Source organism: Crotalus tigris, unplaced genomic scaffold, assembly GCF_016545835.1.
Source record: "Crotalus tigris isolate CLP2741 ecotype Arizona unplaced genomic scaffold, ASM1654583v1 scf7180000017605.3043972, whole genome shotgun sequence".
Taxonomy (NCBI): domain Eukaryota; kingdom Metazoa; phylum Chordata; class Lepidosauria; order Squamata; family Viperidae; genus Crotalus; species Crotalus tigris.
Window position 1 is genome coordinate 2,796,004 of NW_024096508.1, and position 16,909 is coordinate 2,812,912.

Sequence of the window (16,909 nt, forward strand, 5' to 3'; positions counted from 1 at the left end):
TTCAGACTGATAGCCCTGGAAATTTCCTTCTATGCTACTCAAACTGAGCCTATTTTGCATGTGTTTATAAGTGCTTGTGTAACAGCTCAGTGACTACGGCTAAGTGGGATTAGGAGCAATAAGGATATTTAGTAGTATATTTTGATTCTGGGTGGCGTGGTGGCTCAGTGGTTAAGCTGCTGAGCTTGTCAGCTGGAAAGCTGGCATCTCAGGTTTGAGACCCGACCTCCATGCAATGAGGTGAGCTCCCATCCTCACCCCAGCTCCCACCAGGCTAGCAGTTGGAAAGCGTACGAATGCAAGTAAGATAAATAGGTACCACTTCGCTCCGTGACATGCTGGCCACATGATCCTGGAAATTTCTTTGGATAGTGCTGGTTCAATGGATTTGAAGTGGAGATGAGCTCTGCTCCTTATAGTCAGCAATGCAGTAAAATCCGCAGGGACTCCTTTACCTTTTTTTATTCTGATCTAATATATCACAAGATGTCAAAGTTTGGTATTCCTGAACACTGTATTAAAATTATCATCCTGAATGAATAGCAACTAGTCGGTCCATTGCTATTGATTCAGCTCAGGAGACAATGGCTCTGAGAAGCTATTGAATTGGGGAAATTAAATACAGTAACATGGATAGTAGATAAAAGGCTTCATTTTATGACGACAACTGTTATTTTAGTTGGCTCTGTTGTCATCCAAGAGACTAAAAAAAGAAAGAAAAAGCCAGAAAAGTAGAAATTCTCTACCTATTTTTTTAATTAATTTCAAACAATAACTACATTGAACATTTAACTACATTCCAGAATCTTTTTTTCTCCCGTAGGGCTATTCCCACTGTGTTGATGTGTATATAAAACAGTGCCAAGAGGTAAGGGTTTGGGTTAAATATTACGTTGTGTATATATTTATATGAAATATAAATATATACCCGTGGTCTGCGGACCCCTGGGGGGCTGCAATGTTGTCACAGAGGGTGACAATAGAAGAAATGTTTATGATTTAAATCTTAAGTCTTGGGGGGCATGGTCCATTGCCACAAAAGGGGGTTCCTCATGAAGAAAAGTTGAGAATCACTGGTCTATACAATAGATATAAATATTTTAATGTAGAAACTCTCTTCTAATTTTTCTGTGATTCAGGGTGCCTATTTGAGAATTGATATTTTTGAAGATACAGCCATTCTGTGCCAGAATGTGAACAAACAAGTTGGAGATATATTCAGTAGTCCAGAGACTGTAATGGCCAAACTTATTCAGAATATCTTTGAAATTAGACTTCAGGTAACTTACATGTGTTCCTATTTTTTTAAAAAGCTACTTGCCAATATAATAACTTTTGGGGGGGGAAACATAACTTTACCTGTACCAATTGGCAAGGATGCATTATGTATGATTGGTAGCCTTGCCAATCTTTCCCAAAACATTTATTTCCATTTGACATGAACATTGCCTGATAGTGGACATGATGACTTGGAATTATGGGAGTTGAAGTCCCAGATACCTGGAAAACATCAGAATGCTGTACATATCTGGTCCTTTGCGCATACATGCTTTCTCTTGATTCAAGCTTTTGTTAAATTTTCCAGTCTTGGATGGTTCACCCAATGTGTGATTCCCAGTTGTACATGGACAATCGCTTATGGCAGAGGATCTTTAAGGGCATGATTAGGAGAAGACTGGAATGTTTTGTATTTAAAACTGAATGCTATTTCAGACAACTATCTAAGGATCTTGAGATGCTTCTTTTGATTGTTGCTTATAATTAGTTTTATTTCCTGTTATTCCTCTGCTTAGGAGATGTTTTGATTTATGTTTAGATTCTTGGATTTTCTGTCTAGCTGTATCTATAAGCATAGTGAAAGAAAAAGAATGCATGAGAAAACTGAAACATAATAATAATAATAATAATAATAATAATAATAATAATAATAATAATAATAATAATAATGTTGGAAGATACCTCGGAGGTCATCTAGTCCAACTCCCTGCTCAGGCAGGAAATCCTATACCATTTCAGACAAATGGCTGTCCAGTCTCTTCTTAAAAACTTTCAGTGTTGGAGCATTCACCGCTTCTGGAGGCAGGTTGTTCCACTGGTTAATTGTTCTAACTGTCAGGAAGTTTCTCCTTAGTTCTAGGTTGCTTCTCTCCTTGATTAGTTTCCATCCGTTGCTTCTTGTCCTGCCTTCAGGGGCCTTGGAAAATAGCTTCTGATAATGCTCTGCATTAAAATTAGAGAACAGCATGTCAAAACAGTGGTATTTTTTTTTTGTAATGAACGAAAATGATTTGTTTAATATGAAGTCCATACTGTACATCTGGTGAAAATAATGCAAAGGGTATCAGCATGTCTATATTTGTTTTCTTTTTTGTTCTCTCTCTTTCCTACCCAGGTTTGGGAACAAAAGAGGCTAACAATGGTTAGGTTACAGTGAAAAGATAAAATTCAAACCACGCAGAAATGCACTGTAAATGGGCTTATTGTAATGCTGCCGCTGATTGTGATGTAAATTTCATAACTGAATTAAACTGCATTGAATATATATCAGGAACTTGTATTCTTAATGGAAAGGAAATAATATAATATTGGCCTTTATTTTCCCAGGGTTATATAAAAGAACAGTTAGAAGAACATAAGAAATCAGATGCAGAGCAATATCTCCAGACTCTTTATGACCTGTACACAAGGTTGGTTTTATTTTAAATAACTCAAAAAATAAAGCTTTAAGAGGCCCAGATATGGCCTTCTCATTTGATTTGTCCCTCTGCAGTTTCTGTGTAGGTGCTGTCTTTTTTTTTTTTTTTTTAAACTCTGGACGTGTATGCTGAATATTATTTTCTTTTGCATTAGTTGATATAGTAGCATGGGGAAGCTGGAGTGAAAATGATCATACTGGCTCTGTATGTGCATAATTCTAAGGCAGAATTTGCTTTAATCATAAGTTTTAAGCAGGATCGTGATGGAATTATTTTTACACATCAGCAAATTAATCATTCATCATTAGCCAATTTCTGGTTTCATTTCTTAATACTTTTTCTTGTACCCAAAATAGTTCAGATGAGCATAAAAAAACCCCCAGGAATAGGTTCTGGGTTGAGATATCAGAAAAAGACATGAAAGCAAGCCCGGATTCATAAATCAACAGTAAACTATATGTTCAAATTATGATTTCTTTCCAAAAAGTAAACTGATTTGTATGGGCTTGAAGTTATGCTAAGCTAGAAACAAGGCACATTGCGGCCTAACATTTTGTGTAAAACCTGCTTTTACTCCCATTTCTGACATAAAAGTTTGTTGCCTGCCTGCTGATGAAGTGCTAACCTTTGTGTTAAATCAGCCCAGGGTTGGAATGCCAGAGTGCGGGAAACTGCTTGAATAGCATGGGCTATTCTTACGTGAGACAAATACAAGTCAGTTGGGAAGAATTGGTTTTGGCATTCCGTAAGGGAATGTAAAAAAGATTAATTAAAGATCTCTTGTTCTTACTAGGGAGATTTTCTAGTAATCTCTAATTCAGTGAATTGTTAAGGTCCATGTTTGCTTACTGATAGATCTCTGGGTATTTCCAGTAGGTCAGCAAGGATTTCTGACTTCCAGTTGTTTTAACAATAGCTGTAACAAAATGACAGCCCCCACTCCCACCCTTAATTACTTTACAGAAGGGAACTGTAGTGTTTTTGTGTGAAAGGACTATGAGCTGTGTTCATTTCTCATAATCAAAACAAATTCCTGGGCTGAGAATTCTTTAATTTCAAGCGTTTGTCTTTTGCTCTAAGCTCCAGCTGCTGGATCTTGGGGTTCTAGATAAAATAGGCTTGAGGTCTGCCTACTTTTACAATAGGGCTAGGTGCATTCTGACTCCTTACTGTGCCCCCTAAGAAGTGAACATTTATAGATGTTATACCTGTATTTTACCTCCTGCAACTACATTGTTTTCTTCTCTTGCTCCTGGCCTTAATATAAAGGACTACTAATCTTTCAAGCAAATTGATGGAGTTTAACTTGGGCACTGATAAGCAGACTTTCCTGTCTAAGCTTATCAAATCCATCTTTGTTTCTTACTTGGAGAATTACATTGAGGTGGAAATTGGTTATTTGAGAAGCAGGAGCTCCATGATTCTGCAGCGCTATTATGATTCCAAAAACCACCAGAAGAGAGCTATTGGAAGTGGAGGGTAAGTAATACTTTTTAATCTTATTGTTGTTGTCTTATATACTTGTAAAATTTGCAGTATGTATAAACTTTTTTAAGTATGTATACCTTGTTTAAAATGTTTGCATAATGCTAATGTTAATAATGGTTTAATTGTATAATGACAATTACTGATTATGTGCCATCAAGCCGATGTCATCAGACATTTCTTTTTCCACGTTGGACTTTAATCGGTGTTGGGTGATCTTAAGCATTATTTTGCTAGGACGTAAATTAAGGGTATTAGTTAGTTAAATCTCCTTTCATATAGTTAGACAGACTGACCTTTTCCGGTCTTTTGGGCCCTGTGTTATTTTCCAGATTTCTTGGCATAGTTTGGTTAGATATTTTACTGATTCTTCTTCTGTTGCTTGCCATATTTTGGTAGATACTTTATCAATTCCTTAGCTTTTCAATGTAATAAAGATTGCATTGCTGATATCATTTTGTCTTATGGTACTAAAAAGTCTTGTAACAAGGGTATATCTTCTAAGGTATCTTAGAAGTTGACATCTCTGGTACAAAAAAATCAGTGAGCTCTTTCCATCTTTTTTTAAAAAAACTTCTTTGAAAACGTCAGCTACAAAACCAGTCTGAAAATAGGCAATGATCTCTTGTATGACCATAAATGTCCTTACAGGGGTAACAGTGTAGTCTCTTTGGAGGTTTCTGTTTTGCTGCTTCTAAAAATTCTTAGAAAAGGCAACAAGAAATCAATAAAATCTTTAATACATTGGCAAATTAGCTATTATAGCTTAACCATGCCATACAGCCTTTTAAAATGCAAACTATTTTATATACTTTGCAGGTACAGATTTTATCCAGCAATTAATATGTCAGTGGAAATGAATTTCCACATTCCTGCGATGCTTTTTTGTCATAGAAAAGATGGTGATTTAACAGAATGCATACAAAGCATCTCTATTAGAATTGTGTCTTTTACTAAACCTGCACAATTAGGATCAGCTTCTGAAACTGCTATGTGAGCCTGGAAAAAGTTACAACTGTTTTATTAATTGAAAAGGCATTGTATGTGTTCCCATATATAAACATATTTTAAAGAAGTTGCTCATTTTTAGCACTTATCTATTCATGAATGTCTTTGATTTTGCCATAACATACTGAATTTTCTTATGAACAGATGTATGTCTCCAGCTGTAGAGGGTGCTCTTAATCAGTATTGTGGATTTTGATGCATCACAGAAAAAAATGGCTTTTTTTTTAAAGGAGGTATTTGTCAAATAATGTCACTTTATAAAAAAGAAGACTTTCCCCCCCAGTGGAAGGGTATTTGTTTCTTCCATTTAATATGTAAATTTGTAGTTGATAATACTTGAAAAATTAATCAGAGCAAATTCTAACTTCAGTAAATAATTTTATTTGGGGTAATTCTTTTTTAGCATTCAAGACCTCAAAGAGAGAATACGACAGCGAACCAACCTGCCTTTAGGCCCAAGCATTGATACCCATGGTGAAACTTTCTTGTCCCAGGATGTTGTGGTTAATTTATTACAAGAAACTAAGCAAGCTTTTGAAAGATGTCATAGGGTGTGTATATGCATAATATAAAGCTTTCTAACTATTACATATTAGAATACTCATGTAAACAATAAACCGTTATTGGTTAACTGTAAATCAGCTGCTAAAATAATTGTATTATCTTGTTTTTATGCTATATTTATAAGTTAATTTAAGTAGAAAAAGTAACAGATTATTTCATGAATATCATACCTTTTAGGGAAATTGAAGGGACTGAATAACATTGCAGGAAATTGCTGCTTACTGTTAAGGTCCCCACAATATCCCTGCATCCTTTGTTTTATATAGGTTGAGTCTGGATTCCAAAGGCCATTCTGGAATTTAGACACTCCAACATTTTAAATGGTTTTAACATATTTCAAAGATAAAATAACACCTGTTTCTGAAAATCAGATGAACAAGAGAGGAAGAATAAATTGTCCAGAACAAGAAAAGTATAAGAAAAAGCAGTATTTGAGGCTTATTAGATATATCTCAACTTGTCTACACGTTGAGATATATCTAACACAAGAGCTGGAAACGACTTCAGATAATCACTAGCAAGAATCTGATATGTGAATGTTGACCTATTTTTCCACAATTACACTTATTTGAAAGTAGTCATATAAATATATGCAAATGATTTCTAACCTATTCTCGCTAGAAAAAGGCTGAAGTTGATGTTTTTCATTTTTAAAGCTTTCAGATCCTTCTGATTTGCCAAAGAATGCTTTCAGGATTTTCTCTTTGCTTGTGGATTTCTTGTGTATTGAGCATATTGATTATGCTGTGGAAACTGGGCTGGCTGGTAAGTCTATTTCTGTTTTACGTTGCAGGATAAATTAGTTGATAAGTATGATGATTGGTTGAAGTAAATTTATAATCAATAGCACAGTGAAATATAAAACTATACATTAAAGGTTTTAAAGGATCATTTAATTCCATAGTATAGTTTATTTCCACCTTCTATTGGTTCTAAATAGACAACCTGTTTAAATATCAGGTCTGCACATGGTTTAAAATGATTCAGAGGATATACTTCAGAGCTAGTGAAAGGACAGAACCTCTGTACTATTCATTGAACCTACTTTTCTTTGGGTTTCCACATGATTCTGAAAAAAAAAGATGTGACTGCTTTAAGAGTTGCATTAACTAGAGAAAGTCAACTCTTGAAAACAATCACAATGTTCTTTGGATTTACATGAAAGCACCTTTTTCTGAACCATTTCCAAAGCATGTGCAGCCCTTACAGATAACCTTTGCAAAACAAATCATCCTTCTTACAATGCTTGATAAATATGATCAGTTGTATAATTATTACTCGTGATTCCTGATAGACTGTTAATTGGATTTTTTTTTTTAGTCCCAGTGAAATTTTAATGTGTTGACATTTCATTTCATTTTTAGGTATTCCTTCTCCAGATGCCAAGAATGCAAATCTTTATTTCCTGGATATTGTAAATCAGGCTAATACCATTTTTCATCTTTTTGATAAGCAGTTCAATGACCATCTAATGCCATTGGTGAGGTAGATCATTTATTATATCCTCGTGCCAAAAGTCATGTGGCGTTTGCATTCTGATTCATAAACATTCCTTCTCTCAAAATCGTCTTGAATAAAGCCATATTAAAAGTGCAGAGCCTTCGTTTAAATAACCTCAGTCTAGTCATTCTGTATTAATGGCGTCCCTTACAAGGGATTGGCCTTTCTTTTGGAAACCCGTCCCTCTTCACTTCATACCAGTGTGTGTATTTTTTATAAGTAATAAAGCTAATGCTTCTTTCCTCCATGGACATGCTTGTGCTCTTCCCTGAAGTTGGCTAGTTTGAGAAACGGAATGTTGAACCTAAATAGGCCTCTGATACTGTCTAGAAGGGCTCCTCTTAGATCCTGAAAATGTGTAACACTTTTCTGTATTTGTCTGCATCCTGCGTTCCCTGCCGCAAGTATTCTTTTCACATCAGTTGGATTGTTCTGTATATAATTTTGACATGAAAGCCTATTTTCTGAGAAGGGAAAATAAAAGGGAGATGAGCTAAAAAATCCTTGCACAAGTTAAGTGCTTGGAATGTTCAGGTTGTCTGCAGTTGCTGCATACATTATAATAGAGGGTTGATACTGACTGTCCATTCTTTAATTTATCACAGCTCTTCTCCTAAGCTATCTGAATGTCTTCAGAAGAAAAAGGATATTACAGAACAAATGGAGGTGAAATTGGATATGGGCATAGATAGGCAAGTGAAGATTTCATATTTTAGTTTCCTCTTTCATTTTGTCCATTATTGTATTAAGGCATTAAATACAGGACTAAATATTATATTTTTAAGAATTCACCACAAGGAGTATATTAAATATTAAATAATAAAAATAATAATTTGACAGCCTTGTATTCCTTCATTTCTGCAATTTCATGAAAATAGATATGCATTTGCATTTCATTGCAACTTACGAAGATCACACTGCAACTTTGTAAAATTTAAAATGCTCTTTCTAAAACTACAACCTAGTATTTTTATTTTGAAGGACACTGAATTGCATGATTGGACAGATGAAGCACATCTTAGCAGCTGAACAAAAGAAGACCGATTTCAAACCAGAAGATGAGAACAATGTTCTGATTCAGTACACTAATGTGAGTAGCTATATATAGCTTAGTAAGTGATAAGTGGCACAGCAAGTAATTGGGTTGCTGCTGCTGGTGTTTCCTACAGTTAACTGTGCTTGGGGTATACATTGTATTACCTTGCTTAACAGTAAAATTTTCTTCCACTTATCTAGGAATTCTGGTCCAGTTTTTTTGTGTGATTTAAGCTGGGGGGAATATTAGCATTTCCTTATACAGTATGTTCAGTGTTAATATAGAATTTTTTTTAGACTAATTGTATTTCTTCAAATAATTTAGATTTTCTTCAAGAAGTCTATGTCCTCTATATATCGAGCCACATTATTTGCCATCATGATTTAGCAGCTACCACCAGCAATCAATCTACCCATTCTATAAAACAATTTATTCTACATTTCAGCTACAATAGGCCATATATAGAAAGCAAGAGTGAAAATGTTCACATCCCTTTTCTGAGAGCATAAATGACAGAGTTAGAACAGATACAAAAACCATTAAATTTAGATCAGTGCAATCTTGTATTGTATATTAGATATAGAGTTGTTTTTCTTAGCATTTTTCCTGCTTAGTTGCAAGGCTTGCTTGTTTTTTCACCTTGGTTGTCTTAATTCTTATAGCAAAGTAGCCAACAAATAGTTTTGTTTATCAGCTGGCTTGTTGCAGAGTCTGGTGCTGATAGGGGATTATTGGCTTAATTGGTTAGTTTGCCTGCCTAGTGAAAATTAAAACGTAGGTCTCCTTCCTCCTGGTCCAGCACCTAAATTGCCATACTATTGGTTCTCATATTTACTTTAAATTAATTATGCCTAAACTAAGAGAGCCAGCTTGATGCAATGTTTAAGACATCAGGCTAGAAATTGGGAGACCATGAATTCTAGTCCAGCCTTAGTCATGAAGCCTACCAGGTGACCTTGGGCCAGTCATTCTTTATCAGTCCTAAGAAGAAGAAGGGAATCCACTTCCAAAAAACCTTGCCAAGAAAACTGTAGGAACTAGTCCTCACAGTAGCCAGGAGTCAGCAACTGAATCAAAGGAACAAAACAACATGCTATTTTAATAGAAATTTATTTTTTATTGGAATTCAAATCTCTTTTGTCTATTCCACAGAGTAAATGCAGAACGATTCTGACATTCTGAATGCCTTTATAATTAGCCAATTATATTATAATTATTTGTTTGAAGGTTATAGGTTGGTGGATATGTGCGATTATTTTCTGTGTTAGTCATATTAATTTTACTAGAAGATTAACTTTTAGTAAAATTTTGTGTAGGTTAGTGAGGGGTAGAATGCTTTGTAAATAATAAACTAATGGGTAAGATATTTAAGGCAACAGGTCTTTTCCACAGTGTATCTGGAAAATTAATACAGTTTCAATTATAGATGTCTGAAATAGGCTGCAATGTAGTTACTTCAGGTAGGACTGGTTTTACCAAGTTTTTTTATGTAAGCAAACCGTTATCCATTGCAAAGACTTAAAATCTTTTAATAAAAGAGAGGTGGAGAGAATTTCATGTTCTAGGGAAAAAGAAATTGTCTGAAAGTGATATCCTAGTTATTTTCATTGAACAAAAGTTGGTATCCTAGGAATTGCCCAGAGAGTCTCCTCTCACCCATTTTGTAGCTTTCATGTCAAGATGAATCTTTTCTCCTTGACGTCCTTGTTTATGTTACAGGCCTGTGCCAAAGTCTGTGCCTATGTTAGAAAGCAACTGGAAAAGATCAGGAATTCTATGGATGGCAAAAATGTGGAAAGTGTTTTGATGGAGTTTGGTGTTCGTTTCCATCGCCTTATTTATGAGCATCTACAGCAATATTCCTACAGCTGCATGGGTGGCATGTTGGCAATCTGTGATGTGGCTGAATACAGAAAGTGTGCCAAAGAGTTCAAGGTGAGTATTGGCTATTATTACAAATGCAGTCTGAGCTATGGCTCATGTGTATTGAATTGGCTGGCATGGGTACGCTGTGGTCTTAATGTTTGTAAAATGAGCACAGTTAAATGGCCTATCTCTCAGGTTTGTTGTGTCCCTGAACCAGATAACAAAAAGTATTGCATTGAGATATGTGTAAATAATTGCTAAATGTGTTTAAGCTGATTTTCTGAAAAGTACCCCTTGATATTTATACTGAATTTTGCTTTGCTTTTCCTGATTGTCACAGGTTGCGTTGGTATTGCAGCTTTTTGACACGCTCCATTCCCTTTGCAACCTCCTTGTTGTAGCTCCAGATAACTTGAAGCAGGTCTGCTCAGGAGAGCAGCTGGCTATTCTAGAGAAGAATATTCTCCATTCCTTTGTACAGCTACGCTTTGACTACAGATCTGCTCGTCTTGGTCGCCACTTCAGCTGAGCATGCAGAAGAAGGAAACCAAGCATTCACAAGGACTTGGTTTATCAGCAGCATACGAAAGTGGCTTTTGAGTGAAAAATAGAGTGTGGAGGTTGCTTGGACAAACAAACTGTCATAACTAAATTGGCCTTTATCACTGTCCTGTTTTCATCTTGCTTCTGGAATAAATAATCTTATCAGGTTCCTCCTAACCATTTTCTGTTTTCCTTTCATGGGAAAAAACATGGTTGTCAGAAAGCACACGGTGCACTAGAGCCTTCTAACTTGTGTTCTGGATGGAGAAAAATACTTTGATTTTTCAACATTTGTCAATTGGCATGTCTTATCCAATTGTCCAGTTCTGGCTGTTCCTTTTCCTCAGAGCTTAGTGCTTGCATATATCTGAATGCTTCTAAATATTGGACATGTCTCCAAGAAGCATCTGGAGTCTAGTGTGGGTGACAGTAGCCAAGGTTGCTCTTTTGCTGATAGGATTTCTGTGCCTGATGGGCAGAAACTCAACAGACATATCAAATCACAACATTTAGATGTTGTGGAAAATTGTCACAGGCTCAAGATGTGCTATTAAGATGTTAAAAAGAAAATGACATCATAGGACACTACAAAACAAAAAGAGGTTAACGCCGCAGAAATTATATTCATTTTTCTTTGTATCTTGCCCCACAAAATGGATGATGAATGGAATGGAAAAGGGAAAGAATAGAATTAGAACTAGAAAATAGAATAGAGTAGAATAGGAATAGAATAGAATAGAATAGAATAGAATAGAATAGAATAGAATAGAATAGAATAGAATAGGTGGCCATATCAAGGCCACCTGAAGAGACTAGAAGCATTTGAAATGTGGATTTACAGGCGGCTGTTACGTAGAAGCTGGGAAATCATCAAAACAATTAAAAAATTAAAATTAGAATATTTCGGACATGTGATACGACACCCAGAAAAATATGGCATACTCCATTTAATCCTCCAAGGAAAGATTGAAGGCAAACGAGGTCCAGGCAGAAGAAGAACATCATGGTTTAAAAATCTAAGGGACTGGTTTGGACAAAACTCAGCAGCACTTTTTGGTGCCTTGTTTTTAAGAAGTTTAGAGGTTGGCATAGCTGGTTTTATGAGAAACAAGAGAAAGAGGATCTTTCACCTACATCAATGTAGCATCTAATTTAATTTTCAGAATATTATGTAAAGTATATAATTGACTACATACGCCTGGGACCCACATGATTTCTTCCATGAAATTAATTACTGCATGTACTCACAAATAATCTGAGAATGTTAGGTACCAAAATACACCCCAAAAATGCGACTTGACTTTCTGTGGATGGGCTTATAGATTTCCCCCCTAGCCCTTTAAAATATCCCTATATCCCATTTGCTTGCATATAAGTCCATCTGCAGCTAAGCAGAGCCTCAAATTTATAACCAAAATACCATGAAAAATGTGGGTTGGCTTATCTGCGGGTGGTGCATTTTTCATGGTATTTTTGATTAAACATTTTGAGAGTTGACTTATCTCTGGGTGGGCTTATATGCAAGTATATGCAGTATGCATATTTTTTCTATCTCTGAGTAAACTTTCACTACTGTGTAATCAGGTATATATAGTTTTGAGATAAAACAATTGCTTTAAAATATATCCAACACTCTCTCCCCTGATTTTGAAAGTTTAGCCATGTAAATGTTGCTTTGTTCTGTAACAAAATAATCAACAGAAATAGGTATGGGTGCACAATTACTGTTCTACATGAAAAAATTTCCAAGGAATACCATTTTAGGAGTTCTTATTAATTCTAAGTTAAGATTCCTTTACCATTTTGTGGTGGGTTCATGGTTGAGCCATTATGAAACAGAAAAAAATTGATTTCCTTCTTACGGAAGTACAATAAACCAAACAGTTGTAGAGACAGAAGCAAGAATGAATCAAATAAAATCAGGGTTTATGTGTAAGGACAAGGATGAGATCTTCAGGGCAAATATGAACATTATATTCCAGTGGGGGCGCACTGTTTAATCCCACTGGGATTGGCCCCAGGAGGGTAGTTCTTTGACCTGTATTTCAGTGTCTTCCAAAGGACTACCCCATTCCCTTTAAACAGAGAAGACTAGTCTTGACATTTTATTTTGTAAGTATCCTCCAGCTTTTAAATTACTGCAAGCCCATTTGCGCACAGTACTGTCTGATTTATAGTGCTGTAGATCTTTCTTTAACTGGGTGTGGTATTTATACCGATAAATCAACGAGGGAGAATTATGCCAAGCTTTCTCAAGCATTCTGGGAAAATGCCTGCTTTGTTCAGTTGCTCTCTTCATTGGCCATTGGCACAAATAGTTTCTTGGACACTGAAAGAAATGGAGATGTGCTTGCCATTTTCTGAAGCTGTGAAGTAGATTCCAAGTATACTTCTTTGATATCTCCAAGTCTTGGAGTTAGCTTTTAAAAGCAATGATTTTGCACATCACTATAAACGTTTGTCCAGCAATGGAAAATGGGAAGTTAACCAAATTGTAAAGATTTCAAAATGTCATGCAAATACTTGGCATAGATACAAGTTGGCAGATTGCATTGGAAGACTATTTCCATTTTTTTAAAAATATATATACATGTACATAACAAACATCCATTTTTTTAAAAAAAAATGGATTATGTTTGTATATGTACGTGTATATTTTTTCCTTATTTTTTGTTTTTGCTAGATTTATTCTCCAGTTGCATTGGTTCTAGTTCTCTTTTAAGCCCATTAAAATAGAGTGTGGATGGTTCTATAAGGCAAACAGTCACTGACACTGCAGTGTGCTTTATTTGGAGATTCTGTTCTGTTGCTTCACTGATACAGTTTAAACATTATTGTACTTTTAATAAATCCTGCCCACAGAAAAGAATTAGAGTAGTCCACATTTGCCAACAAATTACTCACTGTAATTTTTATAATGCCATTTATTGCTTAAGCCCATTTTGCCATCTCTGGAAATGTGTCACATGTCCTATAAAAATGATGACTGATTTACTACCTTTTAATAAATAAAGTTTGATTAAAGATACTGTAGGTCAGTGGGAAAGAACATGTTTATTGGGCATCCAACAGTTTAGATAAAGATTGCCTTCTGTTAACAATCTCCAGCCAGCAGGCTATGTTGGTTGGGAATTATGGGAGTGAAAATCAATTGCTGTATATCTGGAAAGCAACAACTTAAGTGAAGATAGCTACTTATGTTAAAAGCTCCAGTAGCACACTCAAAATACTAACATGGATGTCATATTTGTCCACAAGCCAATAAACATAAGAGCTTTTTAAAAGTATTTTTTAGTTACACTTCAATTTTATTTATTATTTGCTATGGCCAGTGTGTTACTCTTTATTTCAAATGTTTCTGAACAATTTACATCAAGCAACAATGATGCTAGATTGTAGATTAACCATCTAACAGGTCAATTAATCTACAGTATCTCCAAATTCTTTCCCAAGCAAATTTCTTTGTACCTGGAGGTGGTCCAGAAATTAGGGGGCAACCTGTTCTAAAAGTACTGAAGGTGGTCATTTAGAAAATTCAGTTATGGAGTCCTTGATGATGATGATGATCTCTCAAAGAAGATATCTTTAACAAGCCATCTCTTCCAACGTTTACTTGGAGGTGACCGGATGCAGACAATGTAAAATGGCAATTCTCACAAAACTGAAAATCTAAATAGTGAATTAGGTTCATTCTGATCTGTAACTGATTGGTTTCCTTTTCGTGCTGCCTTCCCTTGTAGTTAATAGATGGAGAAACAGTGATCTGCCCAAAGGAGCTGTTTATATGGACAGGAATTGCAGCTAGCTAGTATTTTCCTGTGTTGAATATTGTGTTAATGTATTGCACAAACTCAACAAGCAACCTATGAGTTAAATGGGAGGGCCAACAACACACATAGGATAGCTCTTCCTGTTGCTGTTAAGGATTCTGGTTGCGTTCAGATATTGTTTTGAGCTCTGGCTTGTTTAGTCGCATGTTATGTGAAGCCAGCCTTTGCAGTTTCGAGGCCTGGTTTATTGTCTGGTCTTGCAGATGAACCTGTCCATCATGACTTATTTGGCAGAAATAGCTAAAACATAGCTTAACACAGTTCAAACCTCTAATAAGGGCCTCTTGAGTATTGGCTACATGCAATGGTGGGATTCAAATATGTGAACAACCGGTTCTCTGTGTGGATGCTGCTTCCGGAAGTCCATTCTGGGCCTGGGCAACAATTAGCTACCAGTTCTGCCAAACTGGTGCGAACTGGCTGAATCCCACCACTGGCTGCATGGGAACATACTGGAAAGGATTAGTACCCTTTATGGCCAGAAACCAGGGACTAGTTCCATCTTTTGTCCCCACCAACAGCCAGACAGTGAAAATATCTTAAAACTATTTTCAACAGGGCAACCGTTTTCTAGGGCTTGGCAGATCAATATATCACAGTGTGGAGTATTCTTGTTCAAGATGCCAGCAGGTATGTCCTTATACAAAATACTCCATACTGTTCCTCCCATTTTTCATCTCCCCATTTGCTTTTTCTCTTGTGGTCTTTATTCTCCCATCACTGGGATCAGCAAGCCCATTGATAGACTGTGCACCCCCTTCCCCACTTCAAACCAACACAACTTACTTGAAAAATAAAATTTGACTCTGGGGAGGGGAAGGGAGGGTGTAAACTGCTGTGCATTTCAAGGTATTATAGCTATTATGGCATGCAATTTAGGAAAATATTTCTAGTAGCACTTTGATATAATTTAAGTACTATCGACAAGTAAATTTTAAAGAATGACCTTTTATTTGAGGATAATGAATTAAAAGTGCTGCCTTTCTAAGGCTCCTTCTTCTAACACTGGCATTTAATGAGCAGCAATCAAGCAAATGCCTGAGAGGGGGGTGGGTGTAATTATACGCCTTCCAATTGGTTAAAATGGGAAATTACCCAAAGGGTAGAAAATAACATATGTGATTTTTCCCTCCCCTCTCCAAGTCCTGTAATTTTTTTTTTTAAAACAGAACTTGGTGTTTATATTCTATTTGCCTTACAGCAAAAGGAATAGCAATAATGAAAGGTGGCAGAGTACTTTATTACTCCACCATACAACTTGAAAAAGAAAATATTGTGAAGGGGATTGGAGGAGAACCGAAAAAATAAGAAAGATATATTTAAATGCTTAGAAGCAGGCTGATGGGGAGTCATAAAGGATGAAGGCAGCCGAAACATTTTAAGGGCACAATTGAAATACTTCGATAGCTCTCTTGTTTTCTTTCGCAATGCAAACTCTTTCTTCAGCTCAAAGGTGACATTAAAAGGGGGAGGGGGAAATTCTGCAACTTTTAGCATTATTTCACTTTGGACTGGATCTTGTCTGATAATCCTTTAGGTAACCACAATGATGCCCCTTACTGTCTAGCAGTTACAACATCATTGGCCCACCTTTCCCAAAACCCTGAAGCTCTTAAAAGGTTAAAAAAAAAAAAGAAGGTTATATTGAATTGTCAGATTTTAAAAAGGCCACAGGTTGACTAATGCAATGAAAGAAGTAAGACTGACAGTGGCTTTTTTTAACATATGCTTTTACTTCCTATTGCAGGTAAGAAAAAGAGGCTTGGAGCTTATACTGGTCAGAGGGACAATCAAATGATTGTGGGAAGAAGCCTCTTGCTTCTCTTTTCATCCAAGAGAAGGATGGTCCTCTCCAGCCATCCAACAAGGTGGCTACTTGAAATCACACAGAGCTCCATGTGTCCTACTGGCTTGGGTGAAATTAAATATTAGGTATCACTTCCTTCTCATTCCTTAAAAATGTTTCACTTCTCATCCATGAAGCTTCTTCAGTTCTGGCTGAATGGTAGGGAATGGAAGGATTTATAACCTCAGCAGTCATCTGGTTATTAGCAGTCTGAAGGTTGGTTGTTAGAGAGCTAATGACCGACCTTCAGAGAGCTCATGGCCAGATATTGCAAAGAATATAGATTCTTTCTTTGGGACAACCATGACCTGGATGATTGAGAATCTCCATATCACTGAGTTCTTCTCATACCACCAGCGAGGGATTGAATATGATGACAAATGGTTGAAGCCTCTGTTCCCTATAGTTGCCTTTGTTGCCTATCTTTTTATCAAATGGAGTGTGAGATTGCTAACAACAGCAGAAGTAGGCCTAAGGAAAAAGGCTGCAGAGCATAGAAAATATATTGGTGCCTCCTTGGATTTTTCAATATAAT

At 36.1% G+C, this 16,909-nt stretch overlaps 1 protein-coding gene across 4 annotated transcripts in view; it reads left to right on the forward strand.

Annotated features, from left to right (window-relative positions):
- EXOC5 (exocyst complex component 5) overlaps nucleotides 1-10,875 on the forward strand; it is a 23,660-nt gene extending 12,785 nt beyond the window's left edge. For 3 of the 4 annotated variants that reach the window (XM_039321564.1, XM_039321556.1, XM_039321547.1), the window contains exons 8-18: nucleotides 824-868; nucleotides 1,140-1,280; nucleotides 2,605-2,687; nucleotides 3,966-4,175; nucleotides 5,593-5,740; nucleotides 6,410-6,518; nucleotides 7,118-7,238; nucleotides 7,859-7,945; nucleotides 8,235-8,343; nucleotides 10,009-10,224; nucleotides 10,496-10,684. In XM_039321564.1, the coding sequence (XP_039177498.1) occupies nucleotides 824-868; nucleotides 1,140-1,280; nucleotides 2,605-2,687; nucleotides 3,966-4,175; nucleotides 5,593-5,740; nucleotides 6,410-6,518; nucleotides 7,118-7,238; nucleotides 7,859-7,945; nucleotides 8,235-8,343; nucleotides 10,009-10,224; nucleotides 10,496-10,684 (1,458 nt within the window). Of the gene's footprint in view, nucleotides 1-823; nucleotides 869-1,139; nucleotides 1,281-2,604; nucleotides 2,688-3,965; nucleotides 4,176-5,592; nucleotides 5,741-6,409; nucleotides 6,519-7,117; nucleotides 7,239-7,858; nucleotides 7,946-8,234; nucleotides 8,344-10,008; nucleotides 10,225-10,495 lie in introns of all 4 variants that reach the window. The other variant, XM_039321536.1, reaches the window with a different exon arrangement.
- The last annotated feature ends 6,034 nt before the right edge of the window (nucleotides 10,876-16,909 follow it).